At 45.3% G+C, this 23,148-nt stretch overlaps 1 protein-coding gene across 2 annotated transcripts in view; it reads right to left on the reverse strand.

Moving 5' to 3' along the window:
* The window catches only part of ZXDC (ZXD family zinc finger C), a gene marked incomplete at its 5' end in the record, with an annotated part of 26,835 nt that extends 3,949 nt beyond the window's left edge, over positions 1-22,886 (reverse strand). The window contains 9 exons of one of the 2 annotated variants that reach the window (XM_081097584.1): positions 1,101-1,270; positions 9,339-9,423; positions 10,076-10,135; positions 11,288-11,874; positions 15,207-15,377; positions 17,727-17,857; positions 18,820-18,898; positions 18,996-19,148; positions 21,893-22,886. In XM_081097584.1, the coding sequence (XP_080953710.1) occupies positions 1,101-1,270; positions 9,339-9,423; positions 10,076-10,135; positions 11,288-11,874; positions 15,207-15,377; positions 17,727-17,857; positions 18,820-18,898; positions 18,996-19,148; positions 21,893-22,871 (2,415 nt within the window). Of the gene's footprint in view, positions 1-1,100; positions 1,271-6,408; positions 8,158-9,338; positions 9,424-10,075; positions 10,136-11,287; positions 11,875-15,206; positions 15,378-17,726; positions 17,858-18,819; positions 18,899-18,995; positions 19,149-21,892 lie in introns of those variants that run through there. The other variant, XM_081097583.1, reaches the window with a different exon arrangement.
* Positions 22,887-23,148: the final 262 nt, after the last annotated feature.

Consider the following 23,148-nt stretch of genomic DNA (forward strand, 5'->3'; position numbering starts at 1 on the left):
TGCTACCTCTCTTTCACTTATCTGAACCCTACAGACGCTCCATAGCCAGCACGGTCCTACCTCCTTCATGAGCCTCTCCCAGGACTAGACTCCACAGACTGGACTCCCTGCTCCCTCTTCCAGATCAGCTCAGGACTCAGATGTTCTGTGACATCTCTAACTGGGACTCCCCGGCCACACAGTGCTCTTTGGCCCGAGTACCCAGGACACAGAAGACTGCTCAGTGAAGGGGCAGGATGTGATCAGGTCAGGTCAGAGGGGCATATCCTCAGCTTTTATATCTTTTCTGTTCTAAAACCCAAATTACCTTACGTCTCTATCCTGCCCCTTCAAAAATGAGACTGGAAATAAAGTTGTACACAGAGGTGTGGAGCTGAATGTGTCTAATGAGCGTTCGTGGAGTAGCTGCCAGCTGCAGAGTCTGCTGGGCCCGGGGCATAGTCTAAGAGGTGGCTGGCCCTGCCCTTCAGGGGCTCAGTTTGGTAAAGAATGAAAACGTGCAAAGAAAAAAAAATTAAAAGCTAGCACCTTTAACAGATAAAGGCTACATCCTCTCGTGTGCTACCAGCAGTCTCCAGAGATGAGGATGACCAATGCAGCCCGAGGAAGCCCCTGCACCCCAGCCCTGAAAAGAGAAGCAGGGTCTGGGGAGGGGCAGGCAGCGTGAGCCAGGTGCCACAGCATCCAAAGGCTGCAGTGCCTGTCTGTGGCCATCCTCAGGCAGCCCAAGCAGCTCAAGACAGCTACAGGGGGCCTTGGAATGAAGCAGGCATGTGTCTACACCTCACAGGACTCCCAGTACGTTACAGAAGACAGAGCACATGGGAAGGGGGGACCAGACACATACAGAGAGTTCTGACACAGATGTGTCGATCTTAATGAAGATAAAAGCTTGAACAAATGTAGCTCAGTGGGTGGGATGAAGGGAGAAGCTGGGGTTATGGACAGATGATTTAGGATATAAAACAGGACTTGGAACAGTGGTAGAATGGCCGTTCACTGAGAGAAAGGAGCACCCAGAGACAGAGCCCTGAGGTCTTGCCCACAGCTCTCACCAGGACACCTCCGAGCCTGCCTCCTCCCAGCTCGATGGCTCTTACCTGCAGTAACTGGACCTGAACACACTGCACCCCAGCTGCTGGAGCTGGTCCTGGCAGACCTCCGCCGGGCACCACAAGGTTCCCACACAACCAACCACTCTGGTTTGCATACAAGTGAGTAGGAGTGACTTTGCCACCTTTCATTTTTCTCTGAGTAGACCCTGAGGCTCCTAAAATGAAACAAACCAACAATGCACTGTACATTGTGCTGTTCAGGCCTTTGCCTTCACAGAGGCCACACTCTGGGGGAGTCAGCCTTCCCATTACCTGTCACTGCACAGCCTTACAGAATTAAAATTACTGAACAGGGGTGGTCATGAGGTAAGAGATGAAGAAAACAGGAGAAAGATTAACAAACTCATATGTGTCGCTTGGACAGACATCAGACTTGTGAAGGTGGAGACTCTTCCTTACCCTCCGACCCCAACAGCTACAGGCATGCAGGAGATCTGAGACCACTGAGCAAACCAACCATGGGCGCAGCAGAATCACGGACAAGGAAGAGGAAAGAGGAAAGCAAACAGGTAATCACACCCACCCCTTGGACACTTCGGCACATGCTAAATGGCTGCCATATTCTTCAGGCTATTTTTGTCCAGCTTCCTTTCCAAAAATCATCACTTCATAAAAACAGGGTTTTTAAATAATTAAGTACAAAGAAGGAAGAAAAATCCTGACACTCTGGAAGGGTTTTTCTGACACTTGCCAGGTTTGTGAGCAGCAGAAAATCAGAGGCAGAAACCAATGGCCTAGATTCAAAGCCTGGCTCCACAACTGACTCTGCTACCTATGTTTTCTTCTAGGGCCGTGGTCGGCAAACCGCGACTCTTTGGCCCCTTGAGTGCCACGTACAGTGCGACTGAAACTTCGTGGCCCATGTGCAGAAGTCGGTTTTCGGCCTGGGCGAATCTATTTTGAAGAAGTGGCGTTAGAAGAAGTGGTGGGTGTCGGTCGGTGGGGCAACGGGAGACTCGGCACAGGCGGGCCGCGGGACACGCAGCGCGGGGGAGGGCACGCGATTCATGCACGAGTTGAGTGAGCCCGTCAGTCAGCAGCCTCATTGTGCAGTGGTTAGTGCTAGCCGCGTCCGCAAATCGCGCGCAGGTGACAAAAGTACCTACTCGAAGCAGAAAGTTACCTGTATTTTTCCAACCAGCTGCAAATCCTACAGGTATTTTTGTCATCAATTTAAGAATTGTAATTATTTTGTGTTGGTGAAACATTTTTTAGGTGCCCTGTTTGAGATAGCTACAAAGAAGAAGCGACGAAAACCGTGAATTTAAAGTTGAATTTAAACTTGAATGTACCTACCTATATAGTTTAAGTTTAAAAAATTTGGCTCTCAAAAGAAATTTCAATCGTTGTAGTGTTGATATTTGGCTCTGTTGACTAATGAGTTTGCCGACCACTGTTCCAGGGTAAAGAACCTGAACAGACACTTCTCCTAAAAGGACATACAGATGGCCAATAGACATGAAAAGATGCTCAACATCACAATCATTAGAGAAATTGAAATTAAAATCATAATGAGATATCACCTCACACTTGTTGGGAGGGCTATCATCAATAAACCCACAGTTGGCAAGAATGTGTGGAGAAAAGGGAACCCTTGCGCACTGTTAGTGGGAATGCAATAGACTGGTGCAGCCACTGTGGAAAGCAATATGGGGTTACCTCAAAAAATTAAAAATGAAACTGCCACTTCACCCAGCAATTCCACAGCTGAGAATTATCTGAAGAAACCAGAAACACTAATTCGAAAGGATATATGCACCCCTATGTTCATTGCAGGATTATTAACAAAAGCAAATATCTGGAAACAGCCCAAGTGTCCATCAGTAGATGAGTGAATAAAACAGTTGTGATACACTTTACACAATGGAATACTACTGGGCCATCAAAAAGAAGGAAATGGTAGATAGGTAGGTAGATAGATAAAACATACATACATACATACATACATACATACATACATACGGAAATCTTGCCCTAGCCGGTTTGGCTCAGTAAATAAGAGCATCGGCCTGCGGACTAAAGAGTCCTAGTTTAATTCTGGTCAAGGGCACATGCCCAGGTTGCAGGCTCGATCCCCAGTGGGGGGTGTGCAAGAGGCAGCTGATCAATGATTCTTTCTCATCATTGATGATTCTGTCTCTCTCTCTCTCCCTTTCCCATCCTCTCTGAAATCAATAAAAATATACACACAAAAAAAGGAAATCTTTTCCTTTGCAACAACATGGATGGACCCGGAGAAAACATTATGCAAAGTGAAATAAGCCAGTCAACGATAAATACCATATGATTTCACTCATATGTGGAATCTAATTAACAAAATGAAGCAAAACAGAGACAGACTCATAGAGAGCAAACTGACCTCTTTCAGGGGTGGGGGGAAGGTGGAGGGATTGAGAGGAAAAAAAAGAATTCATGGCACATGGACAATAGTGTGGTGAATGTGGATGGGGGTGAGGGGTGGGAATTGGGGGTAGAAAGACGTGGAGGAGGGGTAAATGGTGATGGACAGAGACGACTTGGGGTGGTGAACACACAATACAGTGTACAGATGATGTGTTGTAGAATTGTGCACCTGAAACCTGAATATTTTGTTAACCACTGTCACCCCAATAAATTTAATAAAAAGGGGGGTGGAAGATATACTATAAAAATATATTTATTCACAATGAAAAATTTTCATATTAATAGTAAAAAGCAGATAAAAATATGCAAGTGCCATTTCTTCAAAATTAGGCTGTTTATACACATAGGAAAATGTTTAACATCAAAACATTAGAAGCAATTTTCTCTGGGTGGTGGAGCTGCAGGGGAAAGTGCATAAAAAATGCATCTTTATTTTTTCCAAAGAGTAAACCATTTACTGAACACTAGTCCTTTGCTTAATGACTTCTGTGCCACACTCCAGCTGTCCCCATTTGTCCTGCTGACCAGCCCTCCTCCAGGGCACCGGCCAGGCTTTCATCACCAACATTCCTCAGCATGCCTAGGTCACAGCACAGCTCACTGTCTCCCCACCTCACTGTTTCTCCTTTTCAAAGCCTGCATGGAGATTCTCACTATTCCTCCAGATGAATTTAAAACTTTAAGCAGGACCTCATTCAGGCCCAGTATACTGTATATTCATCGCTGGTGATCCCAAGATACTTTATTACTTTTGTTATCATTATGAGATCTATTTTATCCATCTCTACCCACTGGCTCAGTCACCACTCTGATCTCAGCTACTCTCATTTCCCTGCTGCAGGAAAATGAAGAAACCTCTACCTGCTCTTTTTGCCCCAACTCCCACTCGCCCCCCTGCCAGGAAAACAGCTGGAACCATCCCTTTAAAAATATCACATCACCTTTTAATTATGCCTCTGTTTTCCCATCTGACTCTGAGTGAAAGCCAAATGACAATGACCTTGAGGCCCTAAGCAGCCTGGCCTCCCACCGGCTTTCTACTTGCCAAAACTTTCCCCTAACTGGCTCTGCCAACAACCGCCTTTCCACCAACCCTCTCAGGTGCTCATCAGGAGTCCTTCGCCCAGATCTGTCCATGTGCTCCCTTCCTCACCTCCTCCATGTGTCACCTTCCCTGTGAGGCCTCTGTCTACCTTTTTAAAACTGGAAACCATCACAGACCCCTTTCCTTGTTTTGTTCACATTTATCACATGATTTACTGTTTTATCAAATGCTCCACCCCACCCCACCTCCAATCAGAATGCAAGCAGTGGTATCTGTGTTGTTTCGGACACGCAGCAGGAATATTTATCAGAAGAAAGGCGTCCCCGTCTCATTTTCTCAGTCAAGTTTTATGTCTCCTCCATTCAGGTTCTACACAGTTGTGAAATTTCCTCCTGGATATTTTGTAATTTTTGTTGCCATTGTGAGGTATTTTCTCCATTGCATTTCCTAATTAGCTACTGCTGCCATACAGGACACTCCAGGTGGTTATATGTTTTATAACTGGCCACTTAAATATCTTTTAATTTCTAATCGTTTTTCAGTTGATTTTGGGGGGGTTTTCCAATAAACAATCAAATCATATTTAAGTTATTGTATGTCTCCTTACCTATGGTTCTTATTCTTTCTTGCTTTATTTCAATACAAGAATCTCCAGAACAAAATTAAATACCAAAGGTAATAATGGTAACAAAAGTAATTCTTACGTGCATCTAGAATGCCTCTGTTAGCTCGCCATTAAGTATAATTTTGACTCTTGGTTGGGCTACAGAACCTTTATTATATTCTATTTCCATCAGTAATGGATATCAATTTTTTAAAATAAATACAAAATCTGTTGAGAAAAATAATAAAGTTCTTGACCGACCTATGATAACAAACCCAGTAGCAACATTAAATCATCCTTAAGCTATGGACTAAACCTCACTGTTCAGAATATAAGGTTAAATATATTGCCAGATCCTGTGTTTTGAGAACATTTCCATCATTTCCATCATCAATCTACAGCTCCCATTTTGGGGAGTATCTTTGTCAAACTTTGGTATCCAGATCATGGGTGTTCCCTATTTTCCACAAAAGTTCTAGAACAGTGACTACTATACATGTTCCATGGACAAGTAGAAGCTGTATAACCAATGGCAAGCATGAGATTCTGAAATACTAACTTCATCCACAGTTATTGGTGATTTTTGAATAATGATGATTTGTTTTCCTGAAAAATATGCATTTTGTTGCAAGCACTCCAATTTATTATCATAGAGTTTACATGATATTCAGTTATTTTTCCACTGAATCTGTGAAATTTAATTATGCCTTTTTTTCTTGGTAAAACTGCTCAGAAGTAGAAATTGACAAGTTAGAAGCTGTATCTACATACGATTTTTTGTTTGACCCACAAAGAATGATTTTTTTAAAATATGAATAGGTTATCATATTTTAGCATCAAAATCCAGATTTCTGATTCTTCTTAAATTTGTTCTTTTTCCATCCATCCTGCAATAACAGCTTATTCCACTTAGCTTCCTTTCTCTTATTTAATAGGAAGGCACCCATAGGCTTAAACTTGCAACTGGCTTTAGCCACATCCCCTGCTTTTCAGCCTTAACAAGTGGCTAAGATTCAAAGTGCTTTAAGCATTTTACCTGTATTATCTCACTTAACCCCCACAAGAATCCAATATAGCTGCTTTTATTACCATTTTACAAGGGAAAAAATTGAAGCACAGAAAAGCTGCTTGCTCAGAATTGAAACTTTTAACCACATGCCTATCTATCTTTTCTATAAGTATTTGTAATTAGCTTTTACGTGTTCATTAACCCAAGAGTTTGGTAAGTTTTCTTTTGTTTTCCAAGTAATTTTTACTTCCTATTTTACCATAGTATGGTCAAAAATGTATAGTCAGACTGGGGGGTTGTGCCTAAAGACTTTGTAATGCTTTTCCTGATGGCCTAATTTGTTCAGTTTAATTTCTATAAATATTCCATAGTCATGGAGTAAGATATACTGAATCAACTTTACTACTCCCATTGTAAATACCTTTCAGATCTTTTGCCGTTTGATCTGCAAATAATGAGTTAAATTAACCACTTTGGATGTTGCTAGGTTTTTATTCATTCAACTCTAGATTTCCATAGGTTTTTCCTTTGTATTGTTAGCCTTCATATAAATATTCACATAAATGGTCACAAGTCGCCTAGTATTATATGTGAACAGCAACCAAAAACAGAGACAATCTTCTCTGCCTCACGTGCTCATCTTTAAATTGTATGTTTCCAATGCTAGTAGTATTAACCCTGCTTTGTGATTTTTGCTTGCTTTTCCTTTATTTTCTTATCTTAGTTTTAACCTTCCTAGATATTTCCACCCAGCATGTGCCTCCTCTAGACAAGACATAGTTGGGATTTTGCTCTTTGACTCAGTAAAAAAAAAAGTTAGAGGAGCTCTGGCCAGTGTGGTTCAGTTGGTTGAGAATCATCCCATGCACAGAAAGGTCACCAGTTCGATTCCCAGTCAGAGCACATGCCCAGGTTGTGGGTTCCGTTCCCGGTCAGTGTGTGTTCAGAGGCAACCAATCAATGTTTCTCTCCCATCAATGTTTCTAACTCTCTATCCCTCTCCCTTACTCTCTGTAAAAAAATCAATAAAATATATTTTTAAAAAACAAACAAAATAAAATGTCAGAAGAAATAAACACAGTCCCAAGGGTTTTGGAAACGGGAATGTGGGCCTATATTTACATTCCTCCATCACAAGAGTGCTTTGCAATGACGGTATATAGGTGGCAAAATGTGAGCTTTTGAACTTAAAGAAAATTCTTCTACTATCTTCACATATGAAGGCTGAATACTTGACAGGTCCCATAGAAGTCTATAGAATGTTTAAAGCACTTTGACCGCTATTTTAAGATGCTAAGAAACCAGCTCATTATTTTGAAAACTGATAAACAGAAATATTTAGACATTTATTCTGACTTTCCTGTATGAACTGTATCAGGGTAAAAAAAAAAAACCAAAACAAAAACTGATGAGAAGTTGCTCTTTACAGAAGTATTCTAGCTAGTAATGAGAAAGGAAAGACAGAATATCATCTTTCTGCAACCTCTAATAGATCCAGTCACTGATCATCAACGACTACTAACAACACAGGACAGACCACGTAATGTCAAGACCCCCTGGAAGAGCCCCGCACTGCAAGAGAGTTACGCTAACCCCCAGCCTACCCCAAGAATCAAACTTTAACCAGATCAAACCTACTGGTGTAATTACTAATTTATAGGAAACACTGAAGACAGGAACCTGTTAAACTACACTATACTGAATACAATCAGCAAACTCCACACTGGCCAAATTCTTCAACAAATACACGGAGAGAGAGAAAAGAAGGAACCTACAGCTATAGAAGAAACTTAAGAAGCATGTCAGTACACAGTAACAGATGAGCCTTATTTAGCTTCTGATCCACACAGTCATAAAAACATCTATGGGATTTGAGACGAAAGTTGAATACTTGCTAGATATTGATGTTAAGGAAATCGTGTTAATTTTTAATGAAGCGATGATAGTATGATTAATATATAGCTATTTTTATTCAGTGTCCCTGAAAAGATATAAAAGATAATGCTGAAATATATTTTTAAAAAATATAAAACCACATGTATAATGCTGCTTCAAAACAATGCAATAGATATAACATGTATTATATTCCTAAATGTTCATAGTATTTTTTTCCCCTTCAAGCTGAGATTACCTATCAGGTTAAATAAATTAGTATTTGGTTTTCTTCATCAACTTTGCCTAATTATGTGCTGAACTCTTTCATTCTATAGATCACCACCACCATACTTTCTTTTATTATTATCTCTAAAAAGTCCTATTTGGGTACTTTGTGAACTATATGGTAACCTTCCTCAGTCACAATAAACACTGATATGTACAACATTCCTTATAGGACAATATTTGCTTTAAGAGAACTGATCAAAAGAAAACAGGGAGTTGTTATTATTTTAAAGAAAAAGCCCTATGTTAATAAGTACAGAAAGACATAAAATTATATTGCTAATCCTACATACCTCCTGACATTTTATAAATACATTTTAGATAAATATAAAAGACAAATTAAATATATAAAATAATAATATTAAAAAGAATTCACTGTTACCTTTACAAAAGAATTTACCATAGTTTCCTTTAAGCACTACATCCCACTATTCCACTTTCAGGATGGATGGACAAATAGGCACATGAGGCCACAAACTAGCAAGCAGGTCTTGTTGGGTCCACTTAGTGTTATTTAAAAATTCAAAAAGTTGCTGACATTTTAAAATTAGATTTCAACATAAGTTTGAACTGGGTGCCCTTAATGCCTCATGCCACCCAGGGACTGGCTCTGTGGACAGCAGCAGCCGGTCCTCAGCATTTTCTTAACTCTAAGCTCAAAGGCCAGCAGCCATTAAGCATCAGATTTCTACCTCTATTTTTCTGACACCTGGTCTGCTTTGCTCTTTACTTTGCAGCCTACCTGGTAACAACCACTAATATTCACTCCGTTTTTTTAGGTAAATAAAATATGTCCACACTGATGCTGAGAATTTTGCTAGGAACTCTTTTTTCCTTAAATTCACATAAAACTAAGGAGTTGATGAAAGGGCATTTTGAGCATAAAAGGAACACAAAGAACATAGAAACACCCATTCTATGTGTTTCTTCTGTCCCTAATTCAATCCCAAGGTAACACTCAGAACCCTCACTCCCCCAGCACTGCAGCACACACAGCCTCACCTGCATTGCTCCCAGTTCCTTTCTGCTTTTTTTTCTTGGCTAGTTGAATGGCTCGGGAATCAGTTCTTGCTGAGCCCCCACTTTCCTGAGATCAAAGAAATGTGTGTCAGTCACTTGATCCAAACAGCAAAGGGAGGGTAGCAAAGGAACTAGTGAGATGTAATAACTCTGCTTCCTGAACAGAGTGGAGTCCAATACTCTTTGAGAATCTCCAGCAAAGGCTCACCAAGAATCAAATATTACATCCAATTATAATGATAGCTACACAAAATCAGAGTTGGAACAATACACATAATTTTATTATCCAGAGAAGCCACATTTATTCCTCCAAAGTCTAAAATACTAAAATATTTTACACAGAAACTCTTAAAAAATGAATTACATACTTCTCTGCTGTCTGACACAAATAACCACCCTTCCTGCAGTGATAATTTACTGCAGCATTAATTCACTCCAACATTGTTCAGAGCCTGCCACACAATACTTGTATGGCAGACCTGGGGAGGTCCTATCTCATATACCCACTGCAGAGGCCGCTCTGGCGGCAGGTGCTTAACTCAAAACCTTACATACCAAAATAATAATTAGTTACTGAATTCAGGAAGATTACTGAGGGAGCCAAATAGTATTTAAATGGGACTTCAACTGTTGTAAATTTGTGAATGTTTTTATAAGAAAAAGTTTGTACTTATCACTACAAAAAGAAAAAGAACACCCCTAAACAGCTCATGGCATACCTGTAACCCATTCACCACACACCATCTGTGCTCAGAGAATCGAGGCAGCCCGTCACTCAGCTAGCAAGAAAATGAACAAGGGTCAGGATCATGGTCATGGTGGCTCCTCCTACCTCCACCCACAGTTACTCAGGTAGTGACTCCCCACGCCATCTCCCTTTCTGGCCCAGGCACCTGCACACCTGGCAACTGCTGCAGCCACCAAAGCAGAGGTGAGCACATGTGGCTATGCTCCCACAACAAGTGAGACACCAGAAGAGGCTTGAGACAGAGCTGCTCTCAGACTCAGACATAAAAAAGCTGGCTCTATGGTATATAAGTGAATCACGTCCCTCAAAATTGATCCTAATTTAAAGGATTAAACATTTTTTTAAATGTGGTAAAATAAGATTTAACATTTTGAACAATATCACCATCAAATTTAACCTGTGTCACAGAGAAAACCTATTTGATCATTCCCATCTGAGCCTGAGGAAAGTCAGATTCAAAGAATCTTTAAATTATATTTTAAATTAAATTGTTAAATGTATACCTGACAAATATAATTAAAGTATATTCACTGTCAAGCTTCAATCTGTAGAACTACTCCCAACTTTCCAGAAACAAAGGTTCACAAACCACTCCCTTTTCCCCCCTTAATTCTAGTGTTGTTGTTTTTTAATTGTTTTGAGTGATTTTTAAGTTTTCATTAAAATTTTAAAGACGTTGATGTCATGATTCCTCTTCCTCTAGTTATGAGTAAGTCTAAGGACTTGTTTTGTGAAAAGCACAAAGGCAGGATATTTCAACACTATGAAACACTCCCAATTTTTTCAAGAAAAGAAACACATTATCACACAAAGAACTCAAAAGGACCTTAGAAATCATCTAACCAATCCCCCTCATTTTAGAACTGAGAATTTAAGGCTCAGACAGGTCAAGTGATTTGCTCAAGATCATAAAAATGAAATCAGTTCAGACTCAGGATCAGAATTCAGATTTCCAAACTTGTAGTCCAGGGCTCCATCCTTTTGCAAAGAGTAAGAAATGTCTACACATAAATAATTCATCCAGAACATCCTCAAAATTGAGTGTTTAAGAGAAGCAAGCTAGGTGGTAGTGACTGAAGATAGCACTTCATACCAAAGAGAAGTTGCCAGTCCCTGCTCTCAGGCCTGTGTCTTTCTGAGGACTGTGCCTTCCTGGAAGGCTGGAAAACACAGGCCAAGGTACCTCTCTGTTTCGTTCTTGCTGCCTGACAGCACCAGGGCCAGGAGGCGAGTCTGGTTCCACTTTGATGGAAGTCAGCAGTTCTGGGACACTGGTGTTTCCTGGTGGGGTGCTTGAAGAGGTCAGTGTGGTGGTGGTCGCTGGTAAACTGCTGCTGGAGGTCAAAGCCTGTGGGTCCTGACCCAAGTTCTTCACAGGCAGAGCTACCAGACAGCCTAATGCTCCTGCACTTACAGTCTGCACATCATCCATAGTGAAACTGCTTTGCTGAAGAACTGTGGCTGCTGTCCCGAGAACAAGAGGGCTGTCCAGGCTGGGAGGAATGTCATTGTGGGCCACCAAGACCATCGGCCCTAAGGAACTATTATTAGGGAGGTTCCCTCTGAGAGAGGAGCTCACAGAAGTCACATCAATCGTCAGGATTCCAGAGGTCAGCGTCTCGTCCGAGGCCCCTGCTGCACTACTCCCATCAGCAGGTGCATCAGAGAAGAGCGCGGCCAGGTCAATGTTGTTGAGCTCATTTTGGCCTGGGCTGCTTAGTTCACTGCTGAGTGGAAGAGAACTTGGAGCTCCTAGCTGAGGGAAGAGATCTGAAAAGGAATGAACGCACTAGTTACTACATGCCCTTAAAGATTAAGAAGTTTTATTTGTACTCAAGATGTTAAGCAACCCATTAAAGGCACCATCTACTGCCTTCTTCCTGCCCCTGCTGCGTGGCACATCGAAAATGGCCACATGCTGAACGAAGGCAGCATGATGACATGTCAGGCATTTTACATATGTTGTCTCAAATCCTCAAACTGACAGGGATTTCTCCAGACAGAGGAAGTGACTCGAGTCTAAATAACATTTTCTGAAGTCACATTAATTGGTAACAGGACTTGAACCATGTCATTCTGGCTTTAAATCCTGTACTCCTTCTGCTATACCACAATAACTACACCTGAAAAGATTAAAACTTTCCATGGCACACCAATCTTCAGAAGTCAGATACAAAGTGAATTCTGGTGCTGAGGATATTTTTGGAATCAGCTTGTATCATCTCATTCCTCATCAAACTCTATGCCTCACTCATCAACTAGCTGCCACTCTAAAACAAATTTGAGTCATCTGGGGGTGATCAGTGGTGAAAAATTGGGTCTGTGGGACCCAGCTCTAGGGAGCTGCAGAGAACTGAGATTAGGTCCCCCAGGCACTCTGGAGGTGAATCCCTTCCCCTTCCACCATTGTATTCCCAACTTCTAATACTCATCCACCCACCCCTGCTATGATCATTCTGAGGGTGCAGAGTCTGTCTGACCAACTTTGTCCCTCAACACTAGGCACAGTGCTTGGCCCTTAAGCAGCATTTAATAATTATAGTACAAACAATTCCAGTAGATCCCTCTTCATTTTGTCTTATGTACTGGGCCAATACTATAATTATTTATTTGTTATCCAATTAAGTAACTTAAATGATCAGAACACCCTTGGGGGAATAATGAACATTACCATAATTTTAAAAAATTTCAATGAATATTCAAGTCGGGGGTTTATACACAAGTGCACACAATCACCCCAAATCCGAAAACAAGCAAGGACCTGATGTTATTCTTTCTTTAAGAAATTCCTACCTGCAGCTTCTAGAATGTGCCAGGGTCTAGCCAGAGGGAAAAGGCTCTCAGTTCCTGGCTCTATTCCTTCCACACCAACCATTAAGCTAATCCCAAACTCATACTTTCTGGTTGTGGACACCACATCAGCGTGCCTATTATATTTTTCATGCAAATCTATGAAAGAATCTACTCTAGGCGTCTGCCCCCAAAATAAATATTAAAATAATCAAATTTAGAATATACTTTCTTTAGTTGTCATATTACTTCATAGTTAAAAATAGGATCAATATATTATTGCGTCTTCATTAATTATCTCTTAGTACTAATGAAACATTTGAAAGAAAATGATAGTGATTCTTTGGAGAAATTAAAATAAAAACTTGTCTGTCTCAAAACTTTCCAAAAACTCCCTTGACAATCTTGAGGATTCAGCTCCCTATAAAACGATTAATAATAACCTCAGTGCAAATAGATACTAATTTGTTCATACATTTCCTACTTAGCATTTTAGTAATTCTAAATATATTTACTGGAGACCTGCTATGTGTAAGAGCCAGGTATTTTAAAAAAATCACTAAATAAACATTAATTAATAGAACATCTAGCCTAAGGTTACAATCATGACCTTGCTCCAGTCCTTCTTTGCCTATGTGACCCAGGCAAATCCTTCTCATTTCCACCTCAGCCTCTTTTGTCAGTGACAGAGTAATGCGGAAGCCCCAATCCCGGGACCACTGTAAGGAAGAACTCAAACAGCTAATCCAGAGACTGCCATAGCCCCTGGCAAAGTCAGTCCCTAGTATATAGGCGTTCCAAAGCATCTATTTCTCACAAGGCGAGCACTGAGCCAACACCTGGTCATCTACCCCTCACTTGTGACAGGGAATAACGACACACAAGTAAGTCAACGTCACATCATAAATCGGTGTGGAAAAAAGGCACCACAGAAGCATCTGAGAGGTTCTCACACCCAAAGCAAAAAACAGTGCCGTTGCTGACTTTTAAATGAGCCAGGCTAGGAAAGGGGAAGGAGCAGAGGCTGGGCGCATGGTATCACAGAACACCAGCTCAGAGCTGGGCAGGTAGAGACAGAGGCAGGAACCTGTTCTATCACTGAGAGCCTCTGAACACCAGCATAAGGCACTTGACTAGCTTCTGTGAGCCAAGGAGACAATCTCTACCATGAGTCCTCAAGACACCTAGTCTCTAGAAGGGCAGCTTCTTTAAATACAAAGCTGAATAGCAATCACTGTTACAGCCAAAAGTGGGAAGAAATGACCACACTAAATAGGATTAAAAGAAGCCAAAGGACACAATATTCACTGAACTAAACTACTCATCAAGCTCTGCTCTAGGCACTTTAACTCGACATTTCATTCTGAGAACCACTCAAATTCTGTGTTTAAAAGATGAGGAAACCAGGGCTGACAGACCTGTGCCCTGCTTAGGATCACACAGCTGGGAAGTTGGCTGCACCCCAAGGCTGGTGCTACTTGTCACACAGGTGACAATGAGCAGGGCCTGGTTAACAACATGCTCAGGTAACTCTATGGCTAGCCAGGATTTCACTGGCTAGGACCTGCCAGGCATAGCAACCCCTCCATGCCCCAGAGAGCAGGGTGATATGAGCAGGGGAGACAGCCATGTAGCAATCCAGACCCCTCAAAATCCTAACTGTAGGACTGTGCATGTGGCCTCAAGAGGCAGGATTCTAAATTCCATGCCACCATGTAGCCAGATGAACAAGCCCTTGTGCACCCAGACTCCCCCTCTGGAAAACTGTCATGGTTCTTTCTCAGCCCTCACACCCCTGCCCCAGCCACATCCTGAAACACAATTCTGTTCTTGTTTTCAAGGACTTTCCTCAGCAGTAGGATGGAGAAGAGACACAGTGTGCTCAGAAAGAAAGATAGGACTTAGAAAAAAGATCCAAAGACAGAAATGGTGGAGAAGCAGGCTTAGAACTTAGGACAGAGATCACAGGGGGATACAGATTTAGGAGACATGTGCAGGAAAAGCCAACAACATGGAATACTGAACACAGAAAAGGCAGCAACATGGAATACTAAACACTCTTCAAGGTAAGCACTTCAGACAAGGATTAGTGAGGCAGAAGCAAGTGGCAGCAGAGTCCAAAGAGGCCACTAGACTTGGAAGCCATGCTCCCTGGGCTGGTAAGACCTCACTGCACTATAGAGTAACTTAACCTAGGACTCAGCCAACTTCTGAAAGGAGCTAAGGAAAGAGTGACACCCTTCTGCTTCTCTGACACAGGTCAAGCTTACACATCTTTGTAGCTCCCTAAGAGGGTCATAAATCAAGCCGACCTTGGTGCCGGCTGTGTTGCCTGACCACATGTGCCTTCATACTGTGCTTGGAGGTGAAGAGTCTATTACAGCTGGACACCGGGCAACGGCTTTTTGGAGCAACCACGTCTTGCAGGTGTTTCTTGGAGTGAATGTAGAGACTGCTACGAGCGGAGAACCTGGCACAGCACCCTGGAACAAAACGAATGATAAGTGTTAAACCTACAGATTATCAAGGAACCAATGCTGACATTTCCTCATCATCCTATCTAATAATAGACAAACATGGTAATTAACCATACCTCCGTTACGCTTCCCATTGGCTAATCAGCAGAATATGCAAATTAACTGCCAGCCATGATGGCGGCCGGCAGCCAGGCAGCTGAAGCGAACAGGAGGCTTGCTTGCTCCAGTGATGGAGGAAGTCAGGTTCCCCGCCTGCCTCGGCCTGCTCTAAGCTATACTCTAAGCAACAAAGTTGCAATTATAGAAGCTAAACAAGCTCCAGATACCTGCTTTCAGCCAGCAACGGCCTCAGAGCTGGAGCCGGGCCTCAGAGCTAGAGCTAACTCTCAGCTCCAGTGACAGCTATAGAAGGTAAATAAATCCAAGAATAAAAATTAAAAAAAAAGAAAAAAAGGAGAGGCTGGGAGCTTCAGTCGCCGGCCAGCCTGAAAACGGCCTCAGGCCCTCACCCAGACTGGCCAGGCACCCCATTGGACTCCCACCCTGAAGGGGGTGTGACCAGCTGCAAACAGCCATCAGCCCGTCATCCAGGCTGGCCAGGCACCCAAGCGGGACCCCCACCCTGATCCGGGACACCCTTCAGGGCAAACCAGCCGGCCCCCACCCGTGCACCAGGCCTCTATCCTATATAGTAAAAGTGTAATATGCAAACTGACCCTAACAACAGAAAGACTGGGAATGACTGGTCGCTATGACACAAACTGACCACCAGGGGGCAGACGCTCAATGCAAGAGCTGCCCTCTGGTGGTCAATGCGCTCTCACAGGAGGGAGCTCTGCAGAGCCACAAGCCAGGCTGATGGCTGCCAGTACAGCAGTGGTGGTGGGAGCCCCTCCTGCCTCCTCAGCAGTGCTAAGGTCTGCTCCCCGCTGGCAAGTGGGCATCCCCCAAGGGCTGCCGGGCTGCCAGAGGGATGTCTGATTGCCATCTTAGGCCCAATCCCCTGGGGAGCAGGCCTAAGCCAGCAAGTGGTCATCCCCCGAGGGGTCCCAGACTGCAAGAGGGCACAGGCCTGGCTGAGGGACCCCTCACCCCGAGTGCACAAATTTTTGTGCACCGGGCCTCTAGTCTATATATATAAAAGCCTAAGCAACTGGTCGCTATGACATGCACTGATCACCAGGGGGCAGTTGCTCAACGCAGGAGTTGCCCCCTGGTGGTCAGTGCGCTCCCACAGTCAACCTCCCCTGGTCCCTCCCCTCCTCCCTCCCCCATCGGCCCTGATCAGGACTGGACTGGGAGAGACAGCCCCTATCGGCCCTGAGGCCAAAGGACCCCACCCATACATGAATTTGTGCACCGGGCCTCTGGTATCAGAATAATGAGACAATGCATGCCCATGTTTTGGCCACTAGCAAGGGACATACATGAATACCTCTTGGAGCAGCATCATAAGAAATTAAATTTGAAAGCAAACTCTGTTTTAAAAAGGAGATTTGAAGTTCCACATCATTTGTGTGTAATATGTGTGACCCTGAACAAGTTAACTCTAATCCTGTTTCATTACCCATTACACAGGGCTGCTGGAAAGATTAAGTTAAATTACGTGTTAAACAACTCCTTTAATGTTCAAGTGCTAAAAAATTTATACTAATCATCTCTATCAAGCTACTACTAAAAAAACAGCCATAATTCTATGACATTTAAGGTTAGAAGCTATCTCAACAGACCTCTAAGGCCTATTCCTCTCATTTTACCAGTGAGAAGTTGATGCCCAGAGAGACCAAGCAAATGGCCCTAAGTCAGGGACATAAGCCAAGCCTGGAGCTGGCACTCCCTTGCTGACTACTCAACTGCTTAACCAGTCCATAAGACCGCAAACCTACATGCAGGTCAGAAGGAAAACAAGATAGATTCAAAAATACAGCCACCTTCCTTCATGCCCTGATTTTCCACTGTTGGAGCTCTACACCAACGTTTTCTCACAGTCTGAACAAAGAAAACACCAACCTTCTCACTGATGGGGTTCTTGGCAGCTCATGACCTGGTAGGGACATGTAAACAACCAGCTGTCCTCACAGCTACCAAATTAAACAGGTAACTAACTAGAGCCACAGATCTAGTAAGTGCACTGCAGGGCCAACAGTCAAAACAGGTCTGATTTTGAAGTCTGTTCTTTCCAATACAATGCTCTCAAGATACAGCAATTAACTAAAAACCAAGTAAATCTAATGCTACAACTTATACTCACCTTGCCCTTAGGCAACTAAAACTTACCTTTAAACAGCTAAAAATTAGAACATCAATGTGGATATGGTGCTAGTTTACAGCTCAAAATAACGTATTAAAATCTACCTTCCACAGGACACTCGAACGGCTTTGTACCCAGATGGGTGATGCTGTGGCCTTTCAGATGCTCTGCTCTCGTGAATGATTTCCCACAGCCTTCCACAGGGCAGATAAACCTCCGATCGTCATCGTGTTTCCTGCCAGGACAGAAAAACATGACACGGATTACTCACACAGCCCAGAGGCACCAGGCCTCAAAGGTGATTCTTTGATTAAAACTCTGAAAAATATACCAAACTATAAATGCTTTGCATTAAAAAAAAAAAAACTTTTATTAGTACATTTCAGAGAACCTTAATTGTGTCTCTAGCCCACATGGGCAGATTTGCAATTTAGCCACCCTGTAATTAGAAATTCTACTTTACTTTAATGACCTAGCCGACCCCAGAGTCAGACACAGAAAAATCAGTGCTGCTTCAATCTAGAAAGAGCTGAGTCTCAATGTACTGATAAAGCTACCTCAAGTTTAAGAATCCCAATAATAAACAAGCTTCCCAATCCACAGAGGGCAACAAGAAGTGTGCACAGAAAATCCACTAAAAGGCGAAAGGACCTTCTCAAGCCCATGCATAAACACTGTCTTTTTCTGAGTAACATATGTATATTAAACACTCAAAACTCCAGCTATGCAAGCATAGACAAACTGCCCAACCTCTTGAGTCCCACTGCGAAACAGAGAGTAAGAACATCAGAGTCAGAGTTCTTGGGAAGATTACATGAAATACACAGAAGTGCTGAACAGCACCTTCTTATAGGCTAAGCCCTCCAAGGTCATCATTATCACCATGGAAAGTTTGTATTTACATGAGGAAAGCTTATTCCAGACCATAATTTTCTTAGAAGTATAGAATTGTACACAACAGGTACCAATTAAATTTAAGAACAAGTATACAAAGAAAAAAACTTTGGGTGACTTTGGGTGATCAGGATTCTCAGTGTTTTCCTTTAAGCTTAAAGCTTTGTGAACTTCCAAATTATCTACACTGGGCTTTCCTTATAACGTAAAGAAATCTGAGATAGTTTATCCATAGGCTTCTGCTACTAAGAAATAATTCATTCATTTTCAAAACTTGTAATTCAACCAAAATGTATAAATTACCTTTTGTGCCTCAGGAGTTTAGACATGCTGGTAAAGGTCCAGCCACAACTGTCAGAGTCACAAATAAAAGGTCTTTCACCTTAGAAAAGAAAAAGTTACACCAAGTAATTATAAATACAAGCTACTACAAAGACAGATCTTGGATCCAAATTACATTGCATTCCCTAGCTCATTACCTGTATGACTTCTCAGGTGAATTTTCAAGCGACAGGCTTTGTCATACTGTTTGCTGCAACCAGGAAAGGAGCAGGAAAAGAGTTCCTGTTCTCTGAAGTGGGCTCGGTTATGGGAAAACAGAGCACTCACCGTGATGAAGGTCTTCTCACAGCCTGAACAAAGAAAACACAAACCTGCTCACTGGTGTGGTAAAATCACAGAAGACAGCTACACTAGCCACCATCCAGGACACTGCTGGCACTGAAGCAGACGAGGGAAAAAATGATTCAGAAGCACCTCTGGAAAGTTACTACCATTGGCATCTGGCTTTGCAGTAGCTAAAGTAGGATTGGCTAAGAGTAGCCAACAAGCACACGAAAGCCACCTGTTTTAAAATGACTTAGAGATGAAGGCTCTGATCAAGGGAAAGTCCTCCAATCGCAGCCATCTGCTCCATTCTGTGGCACAGGTCTTGCATACATTTTGAGAACTCAAATGTCAATGCGGTCGGTGTAAAATCCAAGAAAATCCAATGGGAGAAATTAGATACTAAGGAACAAGATTTTGTCTGTTAGGGTTGGGCTTGGAAGGGCCACAAACCATCGTAATATCTGAGACCTTCAAGCCCTTGGGGTGATGCTGCATCCTCTACACATATAATGTCGTCCCTGATATCCTCTGCAACAGGCAGCCCCCACCTGTCATCTGGCTTCTCTTTCTCCTTTTGCCCATTTCCTCAAGGCTCCCTACTCTGTCAAAGGAGGTTACTGGAGTCATCTTCATTCACATGGTCTTTCCCATCACCTCCATCCTCAGCCCCCAGTTGAGCCACCATCCAAAGGAGCCTGCCTGAGCAACTCCCAGACTTTCCACACCAATTGTTATCCTTTGACAAAAACATCCAGGGCTCCAATAGGGTGGAAAATATCAGGCTGCAAGATGCCTATCAAGTGTCTTCATAGCAGCTCTTCTCAGAGCCTTTAACATGCTACCACAGTGCCTGTAAGCCACCCAGCAGATACATGCTGCATAGCACCACACAAAAGTACTGGCCCAAAGAACCCTGTCCCTGGCAACACTGAACTGGGAAAATCGACCTCTAAATGCCCTAAAATCATACACTTTGCCATAAATCTACTCTTCCCCAGTTCCCTTCCTTTCCCTGTTTTGGGCTTTGGTGAAGTCATACACTTGTTCAGATAAATTGAAGCAAGCTAAATCTGTGCCTCCATAGAACAAACCCCCATCGACAAACCAGCCCTTTATTCTGCCTCTGCATCTGGCGCCCCCTCACCATTCCCACTGCCTCTGCCTAGGGCAGCCCTAAGGAAACTCAACCTGGAACATTTCACTGATCCCTCTCCTGCTTCTACCCCATCTCAAACACTGACACCCCACAGATCATTGAGCTCAAAACTTCAGGAAGACCTCCTGGCCTAAAGCAGGCTAGACCCCTGATTTTCCTAGTAGTACACTCAGAGTCATGCCCTCTGTGCAGTCTTTAAGCCACAGTAGATTCCCAGAGTGTATGACAGAAAAAGGTTTCCAATCAGTGGCCTGAAGCCATGTCCTCCAGGAAGAGGGCCACATGAAACCATCTACAGCACATGGGAGGGAAACTCTAGAACCTGCTGGCATTTTGCATTTCACTCTTCCAAGCTCTCTATACTTGAGTATATTTTATATTTTACATTAGGAGAGCATCGAATGTGTGATACATGTCAACACACCCAAGGCTAGGTGCGTGCTTGCCTTTCTGTTTTAATGAGTTGGTGGTGGAAGGTCCTTCACCCTCTACTTGGCCCTCCCACACCCTCCCCAGCCCACATGTCCTGCCTCGGCCCTGCAGCTTTTCCCACCAGCAATGCCTCCTACCCTACTTCCCCAGGCCAGCTCCTTCCTAGGAAGGAATTTTCTCTTCCCTGGGGCACTCTCTCTCAGAGCACTTACACCGCAACCCCGGTAAAGAATTCAAGAATTCAAGGTATGGAAGCCTATCTCCCCGCCGCTGCAGGCAATCACTGTGGACAAAGAACCACCACCGGATTTCTCTTCCACCTTGCTTGGCCTCAGTCACTTTATCTGTCACAGGAGGATAATTTCAAGAACTTGACAAAACTGTGAAGTCCAAAGAATAGTATAAAAGGCACAGAATCGCCCTAACTGGTTTGGCTCAGTGGATAGAGCATCAGTGGATAGAGCATCAGCCTGCGGACTGAAGGGTCCCAGGTTTGATTCCGGTCAAGGAATCACGTACCTTGGTTGCGGGCACATCCCCATCAGGGGGTGTGCAGGAGGCAGCTGATGGATGTTTCTCTCTCATCGATGTTTCTAACTCTCTATCCCTCTGCCTTCCTCTCTGTAAAGAATCAATAATACATGTATGTGTGTGTGTATGTGTGTGTGTGTGTATTTATTTATTTACTTATTTATTTATTTATTTATTTATTTTTAAAGGCACAGAATCTGTGCTACACCATCTTAAGGCCTTCCATCTGGACAGCTCCACCAACTGGTGTGCCCCACGAATATCTGAGTGAATGTTTCTAAATGAGGAGACGGAGGAAAACAAAGACCTGTCTCCTAACAAAACTCCGGGAAGACGCGTTCTCTCTTTCACTAACCAGAAGCACCCCCTGAGCCATCTGCTGCCGCCACCCTGGGGAAGGGCAACTGTGACCCCCTGTGCGAGCTCGCGGTCCTGATCCCCACGGCCAGGCAGGGGGTCAGGTGCCCCGGGAACAGCTAGGGCACACACACCCAGCACGGGAGCGCTCCCGTCCCCGCCCCTCGCACCGGGCCCACCGAGTGTACACCCCGCCCGGCCCCGCCACCACACCCACTCGGAGCAACCGGAGGTGGCCCTGGGGCCCGGGCGCCCGCCACCCCCCGCAGCCGCCCGCAGGCCCCGGGTTACCCGGAAAGTCACACTTGTAGGGCCGCTCGGGCTCGAAGTGGCTGCGCTGGTGAGAGCTGAGCTTGGCCTGCGTGGGGAAGCGCTCCGTGCACACCTCGCACTTGAACAAGTTCTCCTGCTCGTGGCCCTTCATGTGCGCCTTGAGGTTGTACACGGTGGTGAACTTCTTGCCGCAGCCGCCCACCGGGCAGCCGAAGGGCCGCAGCTTGTCGTGCGACTGCAGGTGCCGCTTGAGCTTGTAGGAGGTGGTGAAGGCCCAGCCGCAGCCGTCCAGCGGGCACTTGAAGGGCCGGCGGCCCTGGCTGCTGCCGTGCGTCAGCAGGTGCACCTTCAGCTGGTGCTTCTTGGCGAAGGAGAGCGCGCACTGCGGCTCGGGGCAGCGGTAGCCGAGCGCGCCGGGACCCAGGGCCCCGCGGCGGCCCTCGGCCGGGCTCGCGGCCTCCTCCGGCGGCGGCGCGGGCGGGCCCGGGGGCGGCGGCCCCTGCGGCGGCGGGTCGGGGGGCGACGGCTGCGAGGCCAGGGTGAGGACGCCGCGGTCCAGGCGCACCAGTAAGTCCTGGCCGCCGACGGCGACGGTGTCCCCGAGGGCCGCCGCGCCAGGGCCGGGGGCGGCGCCGCTGGAGCCCGGCTGGGGCCGGCCGGCAGGACTCGCGTCGGCGCCGGGCTCAGCCTCCAGCCGCCCGGAGGCCTCGGTCGCGGCGCCGCGCGGCACTTCCAGAAGCACCACGAAGGAGTCGTCGTCGTCGTCGTCCTCGAGGGGCGGCGGGCTCGGCCCGGGACCCGCCGCCGCCGCCCCGGCCTCCCCTCGCCGCGGCTCCGACCCGCCATCTTCGGGTCCCCGCAGTAGCAGCAGGCGGCGGCGCGCGGGGCCCTGGCTGGGGGGCGGGCCTGGGCCTCGGCGGAGTCGGCCGGGGCCGCCGCCATGTTGGGCCCCGCGCGGGGTCGGGATCGGGGCAGCGACCAGCGCCGGGAGATCCATCTTGGACCCTGCAGGGGCGTCGCAGCCGCCGCTCGGAGGAAGCGCGACCCGCCCCGCCCAGCCGTGCGCGACGCCGAGCAGCTGCCTCGGAGAGTCGGCGCCAAAGCCCGGCGCGGAGCAGGACCGAGCGCGCGTGCGCGTGAGCCCCGCGGGGCGGGGCGGGGCGGGGCGGGGCGGGGCGTGCGGCCCCCTGGCACGTGACGTCAGGGACAGCCCCGCACGGCCCCCAGGGAGCTGGGCTGGTCCTCTGCCACGGAGCTGTGGTTTGAGCGCTCCC

The sequence above is a fragment of the Myotis nattereri genome (assembly GCF_964212035.1).
Source record: "Myotis nattereri genome assembly, chromosome: 8".
In the NCBI taxonomy this organism is placed as follows: Eukaryota; Metazoa; Chordata; class Mammalia; order Chiroptera; family Vespertilionidae; genus Myotis; species Myotis nattereri.